We start from the raw sequence: 14,550 nt of genomic DNA, 5'->3' as shown, positions 1-14,550 counted from the left end.
TAATGATCACACCTACCTAGTTTTAACATATCACAAAGTAAGTGGTGTAAATTCATGTAATTTTTCCTGAGAACACATGATTAAGAGGCCTTAGAGGAGTTGGCAGAAGTCCAAGAAATGCCACAAAACTCTGCAGGGCTACATACAGTTCGGGGAGCAGCGGAGTTTGGGTAAGTTGTGCTGTTTGTGTTGATTCTTAGTGCCAGGAGTTTGTCATGTGCTGTAAAATCAGGGAGAACTGCATCACGGGGAGCGTCAGAGGGTGCTAACTTCTTTCTGCTGCTCAAGTAGATTTTCTACTCGAGCTGCAGCTTCCTCAACGCGAGCAGCAGCTTTCTCAACGCGAGCAGCAGCGTTCTCAATGTGAGCTGTAGTGACCTGCTGCAACTGTCCAAGTTCAGAAATATTGCTCGCACTCAGCAACTTAGTGATTTCTCTTGTACGTCAACTTAATGATGGCAAGCTTCCCAAGAGAAAATATGCATCTCTTTGCAGAGTTTTGTGTAACTTCGCACTCCGCACAGAGTGGGAACATCTCTGTAAACCCCGCTAGCGGAGCGGAATTCTTCAGCCACCCATCATGACTAATTGCAATAACATTAACCACTAACCTTGGGTTCCCGTAAAGCACTTCAAACCCTCTTCAGGGTAGAAAGGGCTATATAAATCCAATTACAATTAAAATAAAAAGAGATACTGTTGCAAATAAATGCAGTGGCTTGCAGCCCCTGTTGGCTCTGTCCGGCACTTTGTTCCTCATATCCCAGTGCCCTTTCGGGCATTGCTTTAAATAGGCAGGTATTGAATACCCGCACTTATTTTTTTTTAAAGGGTGAATACCCACACTTCTCAACACTGGTGCAATACTTTTACTAGAAGAAAACAAGTGATCTGAGATAGTGAGTAGCTGTACTTCTGCGTTTCCATTTAAACCACTGCATTCGGGTGCTTCCGGTGACCACACCCTCTGGGTTGCCACTTACACCATGGCGATAGCATAAACCAAATGGGTAAAGCAGACGCTCATTTAGTCCTCTGTCCTTTTTTCTTCATTCTGAGACTGTGCATTAGCTTCGTCCCCCGTTCTGAGGCGCAGAAGCGCATTGTAATTGTTGCCCTGGATCAATGACGGTAAAAGACAGACATCGAGTACCAGAATGCAGTTTAAATGGGTGCCTTGAGATGGGCGAACCGCTCTCAACTAACGCAGCAACTTGATAAACACACAATTTGTTCATTGAATCAACTTACTCCCCTCAACAATCCTTTCAGTATGCATTTTATTTGTGTCTCTAGAAATCGAATTAGGTTTGTTTTCAAGCATTTCAACTCCAAATGTTCATGTCGGAGGAAAAAGCGCACCGTTTTAAAATAAAAATAAAAGTGAAAGGAAACCCCTCCCCTACAGAAGGCAATGTGACTCGGTTCCGCCCACTCTCAGGGGCTTAAAAGCCCTTCGGCTAGCGTGTGCATGATACTTTTCCAGTCTTTGCTGTTGGTCCTGCCCGGCTGGTCTCTGCTGGAGTAGCGTTTCTATTTATTGCGTTTGTTTCCACTCAGCCTATTTGTTATCATCATGGTGAGGAAGATTAGAAGTGTGGTAAGTTTCTATTGTTAAATATAGGCTGTCTTTTGGTTTTTATTGTTCACTCTTATGCAGTGCTTAAATTCTAAATAAAAAAAGTGCCGCTGATAAAAACACTCATCTTAAATACGCGGCTGCTGAGAACACAGAATATTGAGGCAGGGTAATCCTGAAGCCACCCCGGCCTTCTTCAATCCATTTAAAACCCCTCTATGCTCCCTCTTGCAGCTTTTTGATTTTTTTCACTGTTTGTGACTGTTTTCGTTTCTTCTTTCGACTTTCCCATATGTCGTTTGCTCGCAGTAAATGATAAAGGCAGAAAAATAAGTGCGGGTGCTCCGCATCGGAAACAACAAGCACAAATTAAGCACTGGTTTTACGGTGGTCGTGCGCCTTAGTTATCGAGGTCTACTGGCTTTATCGACCCCCGCTTTATCTGCTTAGGCAGAGGTGGTGTTGAGCTCATTATTTATGAGCCTCTTGATTATCTCTGTAGGAGTCATTTGAAAATATGAAGAAAGGGGAAATCGTAGCAAATGCGAAGCCAGACAGTAAAAAAAGAAAATGCTCAAAAGTCAAGAGAAAGAAACTGTGCACAGGAGCATTGCTTCAATTGGTGCAGCAGGTGCAATGGCACTTAGGCTGAGAGACCCACTTAAGCCTTTTTATTGCTGTATTTCATTGTTCAAATAGTCGGGGCTCACGTTCTATTTTTTTGAATTAGGGCTCAGGTTGGGAAGGAGCGAAATGAAGAGCAAAGAAAGTGACGAGTCGTCCCGGATTTCCCCGGACAGTCCCGCTATTCAGAAGACTGTCCGGACGCGCTTGTTCATTTTACATAAATGTCCCGGTTTGGGCGGCAAAGGTCACGTCGACCTGCGAACGATTTTGTTAATTTGAAATCAATGTCCTGGTTTTTGGTACAACGATCAGGTCAACCTGTGAATCAGAAGTGAAAGCTATGTTCTCCTTTCACATGCAGCTCTAGAGTCTTAAATACTTCTGCTGCCTACTTGTTTTTTGTGTGCATATATACATATGCACACTTACAGGACAGGACCGATATAAGTGAGACTAAAGGCTGTAGTCCTACTTTTATGTCTAACCTGTCCCAGTTGTTTTCTTTTCAAAATCTGATCACCTTAGACAAGAGCCAAACGTAAGGCAAGATTAATGCAATATTGATGGATGAAATGCAAAACAAGGTGGATGGAAACGATGGCTGGGATGATGAAAAGATGGATTCATGTGATTGGGTGAATGTCTGGATGAATGTTAATTGATCAAAGGAGAGTGAAAATTAGTATGAATGGCAAAAGGATGGATGAATGGCTGGAATTGAGTGGAAGCAAGGATGAGTATCAGAATGGTAAAGAGTTGATGCCAACATGTTCAGACGGTTGGGTAGATGCATGTAAGGCTTAAAGGATGAGGACCAATAAATATTTTGTGCTTGTTTTCGGTGCTGAGCACCACCACTTATTTTTGAGGGCTGGTGCTTATTCTTCTGCCTCAAGCATTTGCTGCAAGCAAAAGACACACTTGTGGAAGGGGGGTAAAAACGAAAAAGCATCACAAAGTTAGAAAGCTGCTAGAGTGAGCGGAAGGGGCAGGGTGAGGCTGTAAATGGATTAGAGGCCCAAAATGGCTTCAGGATTACGCCGCCTCATTATTTCGTGTTTGCCCATTTAATTGTAGCCGCCGTGTGTTTAAGAGGAGGTATTTAGGCATGGCACGTTTTAATTTACAAATTAAGCACGGAGATAACTGAACAGAATGTGGAGGGAAGGAACCTCTTCGAAGGTGGGTAGGGCTTTCTCACTTCACTCACTCAATGGCAATAGAAGTGGCGGGAAGGTCATCGGCTACTCCCTTGGATTTCGTGTGTTCAAGCAAAAATCCTTGAAAGGGGGTGGGGGGCGTGACTGCTAGACTGGCCAGGTTTTCCTAATTACGTGTGAATCGTGGTAGCAGTGGGTGAATATTTAACTTGGTGTTATACCTAGCTGCAGATTGCTCAAAGCGAACAGCTAGCTTTAGCTTTTTGCCAATGGTGGCATGAAAACTGGGATTTTGGTACCAGTGGTTAAAATGTTAAAAAGCAAACCCACAATGCAAAATGGTGTTGCTTAATAAGCCTAGATGGTCGAGCTTAGCCACAAAGCTCCTCTTGGGCACTCCATTATAAAGTTACAAGGAGTAAACTGAATTGCTTATCTGCAGTTGTGGAAAGAGCGTGGAATATAAAACTAAATTTCATGGTCCGAACCTGTATTGACACGCCAGTTTTCAGGCCCAGTGGCTCTAAAATCAATGCTGGCTCAAGTCTGCACGAGAGGTTTTAAGTGGTTAGCTCAAATGCTAACTTGTTCCCTCAGTTGCAAGTGATTGTGCCGCAATGTGCCATGATTTAACAAACTGAATTCACCCAAGAGTAAGGCGTTGTAGTGAGAATTTCACAAGGGCCCAACTCCAATCCCAACTAGATGGTGGTTTAAAGTTTGTAGGTGACAATCTGTTTTGTGGGCTACAAGGCGTATGGTACAGTCCAGAGTGATTTCCTGGCATAATTAGTTTGCATTGAAAAGACCGATTTTTAGCTACTTTTCTAAGTAGGGTGGGTGAAAGGTGTCCATCTGTCATGGATACTACCACAGGTCCAAAGAGCTAGAAGATTAATTGGGGCATGTTTCCCAACGTCTTCGGTGGTTAAGTTTGTACGGTCTGTTATAACGTTATTTTTTTTTTTTTTCCCAGGCGGAGTTTGACGATATACTGGCAAGGTCCCACTCTAAACTTGTCGTCATAGACTTCACTGCAACTTGGTGTGGCCCATGTAGGAGAATCGCTCCTGTGTTTGATGTAAGACCCTCTTTAATACGATGTGTGGCTCTGTTATGAAAGCCTCCCCTGAGTTTTGGTAAATGACTTCGAATAGGTCTGGCTTTGTACCCAGGTAGGTCAGTACTCATCTACCTGCCAGAAGCGCACTGTTCTTGGCATCGCCAGGAACTAGCTTAATTGTGAATTCAAACAAGAGGCGCATACTTGGAGCTGGACAAGAAGTCTCAATTGAAGTAAATACACTGTACTTTTTTAAATTTAAAAGCGTCCATGGTCAAACTTGAGCACTAATTAATCATTCGAGGCACAGAGGTTGTGCTTAAAGGGACACTTCTGAAATCGGGTTACCATTTTGTTCATTCTTTGACCCGGTTAATAGTGTAACTTCGGATAAAGCATTAGTTCTTGTATGTCTTTTTATCTATTTTTTTTTTTTAGTTACTCAAGAGTGCATGCTGGTGTCACTGTAAATGCATACATCTGATGTTATCAGGTGGGAGTGGTGCCCATGACCTGTATAACTCACTTTTTTTTTCTGCAGAAGTTCAGCACCGAGTACCGTGGTGTAGTATTTCTGAAAGTGGATGTTGATGACAACCCGGTAAGTGAAATGGAACACTTTGGCCCTGATAACGACCTTGGTGGATGGGATACTGTCCCAAACGTGACGGATATCCCATCCGCCATTTTACAAGTTCAATAGAATATAATGGAACTTGTAGTGCGACTGAAGGTATCAGTCACGTTTGTGACCGAGTGTCCAATCCGCCAAGGTCGTAATCAGGCCAGTAATCCTTAAATGTAGTTACAGATTATAATATCCGTTGTCAAGAATTTTCAAATGAAGCAGAGCTGTACTGAGCAAACTTGTGAACAGCACTTTAAAAACGAACGTAGCTGCCCACCAATACCGCCAGTACACGTTGAAATGGCCGATTTGGCAAGAGGGTGCTGTCTAGTTAAAGTTCTATAAATTCAGTTACCCCAACCTGAGCATCTTAGACTTTTTTTTCTTGGCTGACTTTGTCTCGACGACGTTATTTAAAAATAAAATAATAAAAAATTAATAATAAATAAATAATTAATAAAAAAAATCTGTACTACAGAGCAAGTACTTCGAACATTTGGCTTTAGCCTAAATTCATGTGTACCATGGTAACAATACTTTAACTTGTGGGTGTCTAAAGAAAGGTGTTGGTTTGACTGACTCCTGAAGTCGTGGTTTGCTTGGCTCTGTGCACAGAAAACCTAACAGTACTGCAAAGCTGTTATTTCAATTATAATCGTATTGCCATTAAACTAAAATGTATGTTGTAATTGTTCTTTTGTGCTTTCATAACAGGTGTTGGCCCAAAGATACAGAATAGAAGCAATGCCCACCTTCATTTTCATCAAGGATTTCAAGAAGGTAAGTTTGGTGTGCTGCCAAATTACCAGACTCTGGCGCTCGCTTTGCACAGCAAACTAATACCTGCAGTCAGCTGATCACAAATCTGTTTCTTGTAGAAAACTGGATTGAAGTCCATACAATAAATACCTATATTGTCATTGGCCCTTAAACTTTGACAACAGGGCAATTAAACTTGGGCCTTACATGGCACCAGCACTTTACTAACTGCTCCGTTATGTACATGATATTGGGAAGGACTGGTCGTACCTTCGGTGCAAGTGCACTTTAGGTCCATTTCTGCTCATTTGAGTCCGATGGCTCTGGCCTGTGGTGTGGCCAGATGTACAAAGAAGCCCCAATCCTTTCATAGGGAGAACTAGACAAACATACATTTTTACAGATCTGTTGAGATGAGCAAGGGCTGAACTACATTGAAAGGGCCCAGGGCATGCGGTAAGGTTTAATAATTGTATGTAGTTTCAGTTTTCAAAAATCGATTAAAATTTTCCTTGAAGGACTAATGTGGTCTCTATGCAAAGAGAATTACCATTTATCTTACTCTGCCTTTTTTGAAGTTGAGATACTAAAAACACCATGTAAGTCTTTCTGCAGTCTATCATATGATGGTTTTGATTGAGTTCTCTCTGGGCATTTGAGACACCAGTATGTTTTGCACTCCTTGAGCTGTGATGTTGGTGTATACAATAATTGATTTTTCTTTTTTAGGTTGCTTCAGTTAGAGGAGCTGACGAGGCAGCAATCAGATCAAAACTGAGATCACTCTGCTGATTTTTATCATTGGTTATTTTTCAGCATTTGAATAGGTTTTGGGTTGCACTTTCTTCCAGGACCACAGCATGAAGTGAAATTGATGGACTCGCATAATGTATATTGTTATACACGTGTATAAATTATGGCAGCCCCTTTTATTGAAGGACTGATTATTTAACCATGTATTTAATTTTTTATTTATTCTAATAAACTATTCATTTAGGTCACTCCAGTCTACATGTCTTAATATCGCAATGGTATTTGATTTCATGGAGGAATGGTGGCTTGGCTAGAATTCTTCCTCCTCTCCGCGCCCCCACCCCTCTTATGGAAGGAACTTTACTAGAAGTGACCAAAAGTCGTACATTTCTATTAAACTAGAAAACTCCTCGGTGGGCTGGAAGATTTTGAGAGCTGGTTTAGAAACTCCTGGCATTTAACTTTCCGAGCTCAGATGTTAATTGCACATGAGGCTTCAAGCGGAAGAAGTAGGAAGGTACAGAAAGTGATCAGAGAAATGGAGATTTCCCAAGGAGACTAAGGGAGTCCGAGCAGTACTAGGTTGAACTTTTTTGCCAGGGTTGCTCTTGATTTCCCAGCGAGGTCCTGGCAGTAGTTGATACAAATTCGGTTCCTAAACGGGTATGTTCTGTTGGTCTCGGCACATAGAAAGGACAGCAGGTTAAGGACAGTTGGAAGCTAGCTAGAGTAGCTGCAATTAGATTTTAGCCCATGTTTGGTTATTGAGACGTGTAAAATTGAAACTCTGGTCCTGAACCCCTTTGTTTCTTGTCCACTCACAGCAACCACCCACACCTTGCAAATGGAGGACTCATTATAAACATGTTGCTATTTTGCAGTGGTAACCAATGCAATAGTACCACCACCCACTGAACTGTCTACCCACAACGTAAATCCACGAAATTAATAGATTTGCATCAGTCAAGCGAGATTGTCATTAGAGGGAAAGCCCCTTTGCACTGAAACACACTAAACCTTGATTTAGCCTTTCAAGGAAGTGAAGTAAAAATCACAACAGATGTAGGAGTATCACTTTGATTTCTGTTGCAACCAATATGCATGCTGTAAGACAAACTTGCACAATAAAGCAACTATCTTTCCTCAATAAAGATAGGCCTGTGCATGCAATGTGGGACACTGCAAGTAGTGAGTAGTCTATACCCGGAAAACTGATTTTAATAGAACCAACATTCCTAAATCAGTATCAGACAAAGAAGGGCATTTTTCTGGTCTTCTGGCTAGATTTGTACTCTAAGCACAGACCGAATTCTGCACTATGAAGGGAGCCAGTGGCTAATTGGGCTGGAATGTTACTACATAATGTGCTACACCTCTAATGCAAGCATAAGACCAGTATGGAGGTGACCCTACTGGCCTGCCTCCTCAGTACACAAAGCATGGACACACTGGTAGGAAAATGAGATGTACTAGTAGGGGGCAGAGAAAATAACTCTTAAGTGAGTACAGCATGGTGGGTAAAGGCTGGCGTTTGGGGCTAAGGCAGGGGTTTGCCTAGTTCAGTGTCTGGGTGGAGTAACAGAACCAGGTGCCTGGAGTAATATTATGGAACATGACTTCTAGGACTGGGTTGATAAAGGGCATTTAAGGTGTGACGTGTGTGGGGGTGACTTGAGGTATGTATAGGCCAGTGAGGATGTTTCTGGGGTGTGGACTATTAGGTTTGTCAAACCCTATGTCCAGGTCACTAAATGTATAGGATTGAATATTGTAAGGTTTGAGATTATTTACAGATGTCTGGGATTGTTCCATTCGTAGTTGGGTGGGGTCTGTAAAGAGGGCGAAGACTGCCCAACTGCTTCATGCAATACTAGTACCATAGCTTCCCCCGAACCATGAGTTGGTTATAAAAATTAAGTCTGGTTTTGTCAGTTAACAGATCAAATATGAGATACTGGTTCCACTTAAAAATAGGCAATCTAAAGATTTTTTTGTCAGGTGGCGTGTTTGTACTTCAGGAGATTGAGTACTGTCCTTTGAAATCGAAAGTGGTGTGCTAGTTGTGCTGGCAACTCCTCCTTTAAGAGGCGCAGTTTTTTGTTGGATGCACCAGTGATGGTGAGAGTGAAGTTAAGGGGATGGGCTTTTGATCTATGTACTGTAGACAAGGGTGCAAAGTTATGGAGTGTTGTGGGGTTTTATTTTGTATATGTTAAAGGTGTACGATGAGGGTGAAACAGGAGGTTTATGTTTAATGTGTATTCAGCAATGGATGATCTGTTTATGTACTAAGTGTATAATGTATGTTGCTTGTAAAGAGAGGTTTCACTTATGTTGGTTTTTCAGTCTGTGTGTAGGTATTGTGGTATGACTGGCTATTTTTGAATGTGATATTTTGTTTAGAAACACTGTGTAGTTTCAGTGTTTTTCCACTCAGTATTGATTTGAGGTGTAGGACTTAAATCTGAAGTTCGGGGGAGTTGTCTGTTGCAGGAGAAAGTGGCGAGGATTGGGTGAGCAGACACTGTAGTGAGTGGCTAAATTGGTTTGGAGCAATGGTTGTAGGTTGAGTGGGGGGTAACTTTGCCCTATTGTTGAAGGCTGTGTTGAAGTAATAGGATAGGGTGTTGAGAGGTTTTAGATGGGTAGAAATGGCATTTTATGATTAACAGAAGGTAGTTGAAGGATTCTGTCTTTAATTTGTGGGTTTTAGGGTATGTACTTTGTGGGTTATTGGTATACAACCAATATGTATTTCAGTAGAGTTGCAGTTTCTCAGTTTGGGGGAGGGGGGGTAGAAGTATTATACCCGTGGATAGTGTTTAAGTGGAGGGGTGGCTTCTCCGTTAGTGAGATGTTTGGTCTTACGTGCATGGCTGTTTGTGCCAGTTTTCTGGTGAGCATATAGGTTGTGAAATGGGCAATATTTCTTGCCCTCGTTCCTTCTGTTGCCTGTCCAGGCAATTGCTCTAGTCTTTGCTGCTTCGGCTAAGACACCCCCGGGGGATGTTGTGGAGGAAAAGCTGGTGGTAAGGTGTGACAGTCTCATAGGTTCAGTTGCAGGCCAGCTAAGTGGTTGAACAGCCAAACGTGCACCTGGGGGAGGTGTTAGCCATTCTAATACACGTATCTGGGTGAGCAGGTTGGAAGAGGTGAAATGGAGGGAGGCAGGAAAAACTCGCAAAAGTAATTTTGCAATTGGTGGGCAGAATTGCACATCAATTGAATGTTTGAGCAGAAGCAGCTTGTGTATATATAAACACATTCAATAGTATAAGAGTACACTGCTATCGGCCTGCTTAGCAGAACTCCAGTAGTTGGCAGGGGTCTGTGAGTAGAATCCGCAAGGCAGCAGAGGTAGAAAGGGTAAAACTGGGACTATTAAATGAGGGAAAGGAAAGATGACTAGATTCATTAAATGGCGTGCTTGTGAGGCAGTTTGAGACCATACAGAAGAGTGCAGAGCAATAAAGAGGGGTGCAGAGGAGGATAAAGGGAACACAGGCGGTTTAAAAAAAAAAAAAAAACTGTTAAAGATATCAAGAGATGTGTTCACTCTCTGCAGCTGTACAATGGGTTTGAGATGGTTCTCATTTCAAATGTCTTCAGGCTGCTCTCTAGACACAGCATCTATACGGAGATGCTTCTCAGAGTAGTCCCCAGTCTGGAGCACTTGGAACAGGGGGACTCAGTGGTGTGAGCTTTTTGCGCCTGGCTTTAATCGGCCAGTTGAAGTCAGTAGGGAAAGACCAAAGCAGGCCTCACCTAAAGGTTCCTCTCACCATGTGGAACACTAGTACTACTCCTCATCCATACTCTCCACCAAATGACAAAATTCGGGAACACTAACCAGCAGCTGCTTGCCACGCGAAATGCATAATCAAATTTCTAAAGGAGGCTTGTCTCATCCCTTCACTAATTCCATATCTCCCAACTAGGATTGCAGCAATACATTTTTTTACTCCCTGGGAAACCTGCTTATTTTTTATTTTGTATGCAAAAGTCAGGACTTGGGTATTCAAAATGCACCCAGTGGTCTCAGTTCATCTTGCTTAAACCCCATACATATATCTTTAAGGCTACACACACGGAGAAAGTCTGTGCTAGGAACTCCAAATACTGCATGTAGGAGTGGAACTCTACATGAATGGGCCAACAGACTTCACTGGTACAGGTAGAAAGGTGTGGCTGTAACTGTGGGCTCACAAAACTAGGCTCTCTGCCACATACATGGTCTTGTCTGTGCTACATGAAGCTTCACATAAAAGCAACAATAGACTGGGAAGAAGATTGGAAGAAAAATTCTAGATGCCCAACTGGTTTTCAGGGGAAACAACTAGATAGTTATTAGAATTAATAACAAATGAGGGGTGAAACCTGAATAAATTAACCGGGCAAGATAGGTTGAGCTCAAGGAGTCACCCTTGACAAAAAAACTACGGATTCTCGCCTGGAACAATGGTGCCAAGAGGTCTAAATGAGAAGTCCGGAGGATGCATCATCTGCTCTGACTGCAGAGGGATACTTAAGTGAAGAAGAAAGTCAATGACCTGTTTATACAGCGAATATGAGAGAGAGCTTCTTTTTACATGGTTTGCCCCCCGATGTTTTGCCCGATATATAATGTATACAAGAAATTGTAGTGCCCTGGGGCCTTGCTAACCAGGTTCCCTGGGCCAGAGCTCTTTCCCCTAAACTGTTGTGATGCATTGGATACACTTTTAGCTACCACTATGACTCCCTAGTAAGAGGTACTTAGGAACCCAGTGCATGGGGTACTATGGGTAGCCCCTGAGGGCAGCAGCACTGATTGTGCCACCTTCTAGGACTGTGCATCCAGATGACCCCAGTACTGCCATTGTAGGCGCAAACCTAAAAAATCACACTCGACATGGCACACTGCCTGTGCCCTGTCCACCATACACTGCATATACTATGGGCGAGACACTCCTCTGGCAGGCTTACAGCTCTAAGGCGGGGTGCACCATATTATATGTGAGGGCATAGCTGCATGAGGAATATACCCCTGCTGTGTCTTTGCCAAACCTGGGACATGGTGAGTGAACAGAGGAGTCATTTTAACAAATGCTGGATACTGTTCAACTCAAGTTTACCAGCTACACGATGGCCACTCTGAATCCTGGGTTGTTTGGTATTAAACAACTCAGAATGATAAATCCAAACTGGTACCAGTATTGGATTTATCCCCAAATGTACCCACTGATCACCTTAGAGGTGCTCCCCCCAAAAGCTAACTACCCTGGCATGGTTGCTGTCTGGTTCTATCCAGCCTCCCACCTCCAGACACCCAATCTACAAACCTTGGGGGAGAGGTCTGGCAATCTGGTTTGTAGAACAATGCCCTTTCTAAGGTGTTGCCTGCAAGGTGGACCCTCCGTTTCCTTTCTCCATCTTAGATGGAAAGAAAATAGCCAATCGGGGGATAGGGAAGTGACCCTTCTAACAGGAAGTGGTCACTATAGTGAGTGTAGCCACCCAAAGGTGGGTGTCCCATTGGGCACCAAGTTCCACCTAAAATGCCCACTAAATTTAGTATTTAGCGGGCATCCCAAGACCAAGAAATCAAATTTGATGGACAAAAAGAAGACCACCACCACCAAGAAGAACCAAGGCATGAGAACTGTGGCCCTGCTGCACAAAGAAAAGGTGCCAAAACTTGCCTGCTACACCTAGGACCTGAACCGCTGCCGAGGAGCTGTTGGACAACTAGGAAAAACTAAAGAATCCCAGAGGACCTCCAGGCTTTGAAAATCACCCAAGAATTCCCTCCAGAGTGGAGGTACCACTGCAACAAGAAGAAACCATCTACCAGTGAGTGTCACTTACTGACCAGCCACTAAAGCTTGAACCGGAAGTTGCAGCTAGACCTGACGACACAGTATTGACCGCGAGGACAAACCCTGCAAGTGTGCCAAGTTTGGTAGTACGGCACCCTCCAGTGGTCGAATCATGCCAATACCCTGGGTTTGGGCAGCTGATGTCAGACACCAAGAAAACCAGCCCTCCCGGGGCTGAAACAGGACCAGGAGGAAGTCGTAGTTGAGGGACTTCAGTAACAACCCGGACCTCCCACTAGAGTGTCCCTATTGTCCTGCAAACGACCCTTGAAACGACTTACCTGAAGATCCAAAGGGCATCTTTGCGCAGTTTCTGACTCATCGATTCACTCTGCACCTGGCCACTCTGTACCCTACAACGAAGAACCTGCTGTACCCCAAGGGTCCCTAACCCTTTGCAACCTCAGCACTCCAGGGGGACTCCAAAGAACCACCTCTAAACTTACCCATACAGACCTTTTCCAAGTGGTCTCCGCAGTGACCTTGCACAAGCTCCAGGGACCTTTTACCGCCGGAACCAGGAGCCGCCTGAACTCCTCCAGCTGGCACAGTGTGCCCACCAACAACCTCGACCAACCTGCAGAAGGAGAACTTGGTAAAGCAACTGTGTGATTTTATATGTGTTTTTATAAGTGACTTTCAATTGATTCCTTTGGTGCGTAATTACGCACAAAAACACTATTTTTTATTAGACTTGAAAAATCCATATCTCAAAAAGTACTTAACTAATTTTGATAATCTTGGTCCTAAAAATTACATAAAAATCTGAAGTATTTTTATAAATTTGTCTCGAGTTATTCTTTCAATGTGTGAGTTGCATGATTGATACTATGAGTACAACAAATGCTTTTCACTTCTGCAAGATTGGCCTAACTGCTCGACCCAGCTACCTTAAAAATTAGAGCATTAGGTGATCTAGGCCCATATTTATACTTTTTTTGCGCCGCATTTACACCATTTTTCAGGGTGGTGCTCCAATCATTCATGGTTGGGAAGGTCACCAAACAATGGAATATATCCAGCCTCATTCTAGTGAGCACAAAACGATGGCGAGGATTTATCACAATATAGACAATTGTGGGCAAACTTAGCAGGTGTCTTTACCTGGCCTGTGTCCCTAGACCTGCCCCTGTGGTGTAAGTAGTAGGTGAACATGAGTAGCTGTTGCTATGGGCGGTGTGACTTACAGAATCTGAAGAATGAGGACTTTTAGGAATTTTAATGGAGTCAATGCTGAATGGCACACTGTTCATATACAATGTATCCATTCCTTGTTCATACCATTAATCACATCAATAGCTATCCCTCATCAATCCATAATTGCTATCAATATTTGCAATCCACAGAGTACAAATCGTCTGATGCTTCAAGATTCTCTGGGTGGCCCACAGTTACAGCTTTACACCTGTTTTCAAGCACAGGTAGATCATGCATGGTGCAGGAAATCGGGTTTTTGGATGAGGAAGATGTGAACCATTTTCAAACCAGTCACTGTCCGGCTGAACCTCAAAAATCAAGAAATTAGCATGTGCTTAACCCTCTGGTAGAAGGGCACAAAAGCAGTCAGGATTAACTTAGAGGCAGTGTATAAAGTATTTATGCATCATGCAAACAGTAATAAAGTGAAAACACAACACAAGAAGCATCCCACACCAACGTAGAAAACTACAAAAATGTAATCAATTGACACTAGAATGACAATTAAACCAGTGAAACCAGTGTTATGCAATTTTTAAAGTTTTAGGTAGATAAAGAACAGAGAAGCACAAAGAACCATAGAAGCACAGTATCTGGTTGCACTGGACTGGGTCAAAGTCACAACATCAGGTCACGAAGGAGCACAGGCCAGGGTACAGCACTAACTTTGGTTCGTTGAAGAAAATACCTTTTGTCCTTGGAGTTAAGATGCAAGAGCTGCGTCGGCCTGTGCTGTGATGACTTCTCTGGAGTAGTTGAGCAGGAGCTGCAATGTGAGGTCATGCGTTGAGATGTTTCGTGCTAGATCTTTGCTAATGAATCAACTGAACAGGAGCTGTGATGCAAAGTTCAGTGTTCAGGTGTGTGACGCTGTGTTGGCTCCAATGAAGCCACCAGTCTAGAGCTTGTAATGCAGAGTCTTACTT

At 43.1% G+C, this 14,550-nt stretch overlaps 1 protein-coding gene across 1 annotated transcript; it reads left to right on the top strand.

Annotated features, from left to right (window-relative positions):
• Positions 1-1,479: 1,479 nt before the first annotated feature.
• LOC138295625 (uncharacterized) lies at positions 1,480-6,817 on the top strand. Its single transcript, XM_069234030.1, has 5 exons — positions 1,480-1,600; positions 4,343-4,447; positions 4,971-5,030; positions 5,772-5,837; positions 6,546-6,817. Exons 1-5 carry the CDS (start codon positions 1,577-1,579, stop codon positions 6,606-6,608), a joined length of 318 nt encoding a protein of 105 aa, XP_069090131.1. The 5' UTR covers positions 1,480-1,576; the 3' UTR covers positions 6,609-6,817.
• The last annotated feature ends 7,733 nt before the right edge of the window (positions 6,818-14,550 follow it).

This window comes from Pleurodeles waltl, chromosome 1_2 (genome assembly GCF_031143425.1).
Source record: "Pleurodeles waltl isolate 20211129_DDA chromosome 1_2, aPleWal1.hap1.20221129, whole genome shotgun sequence".
Classification (NCBI taxonomy): Eukaryota; Metazoa; Chordata; class Amphibia; order Caudata; family Salamandridae; genus Pleurodeles; species Pleurodeles waltl.
The sequence above is the reverse complement of the archived record's forward strand: the minus strand, read 5'-3'. Positions and strand labels throughout refer to the sequence as shown.

What these genes read in the sequence shown, in the direction of transcription:
- LOC138295625 (XM_069234030.1), top strand. Translation starts at nt 1,577, where the DNA reads ATGGTGAGGAAGATTAGAAGTGTG. An exon ending in TGAGGAAGATTAGAAGTGTG is followed by an intron (nt 1,601 to 4,342) that starts GTAAGTTTCTAT and finishes TTTTTTTCCCAG; the next exon opens with GCGGAGTTTGACGATATACT. An exon ending in GAATCGCTCCTGTGTTTGAT is followed by an intron (nt 4,448 to 4,970) that starts GTAAGACCCTCT and finishes TTTTTTCTGCAG; the next exon opens with AAGTTCAGCACCGAGTACCG.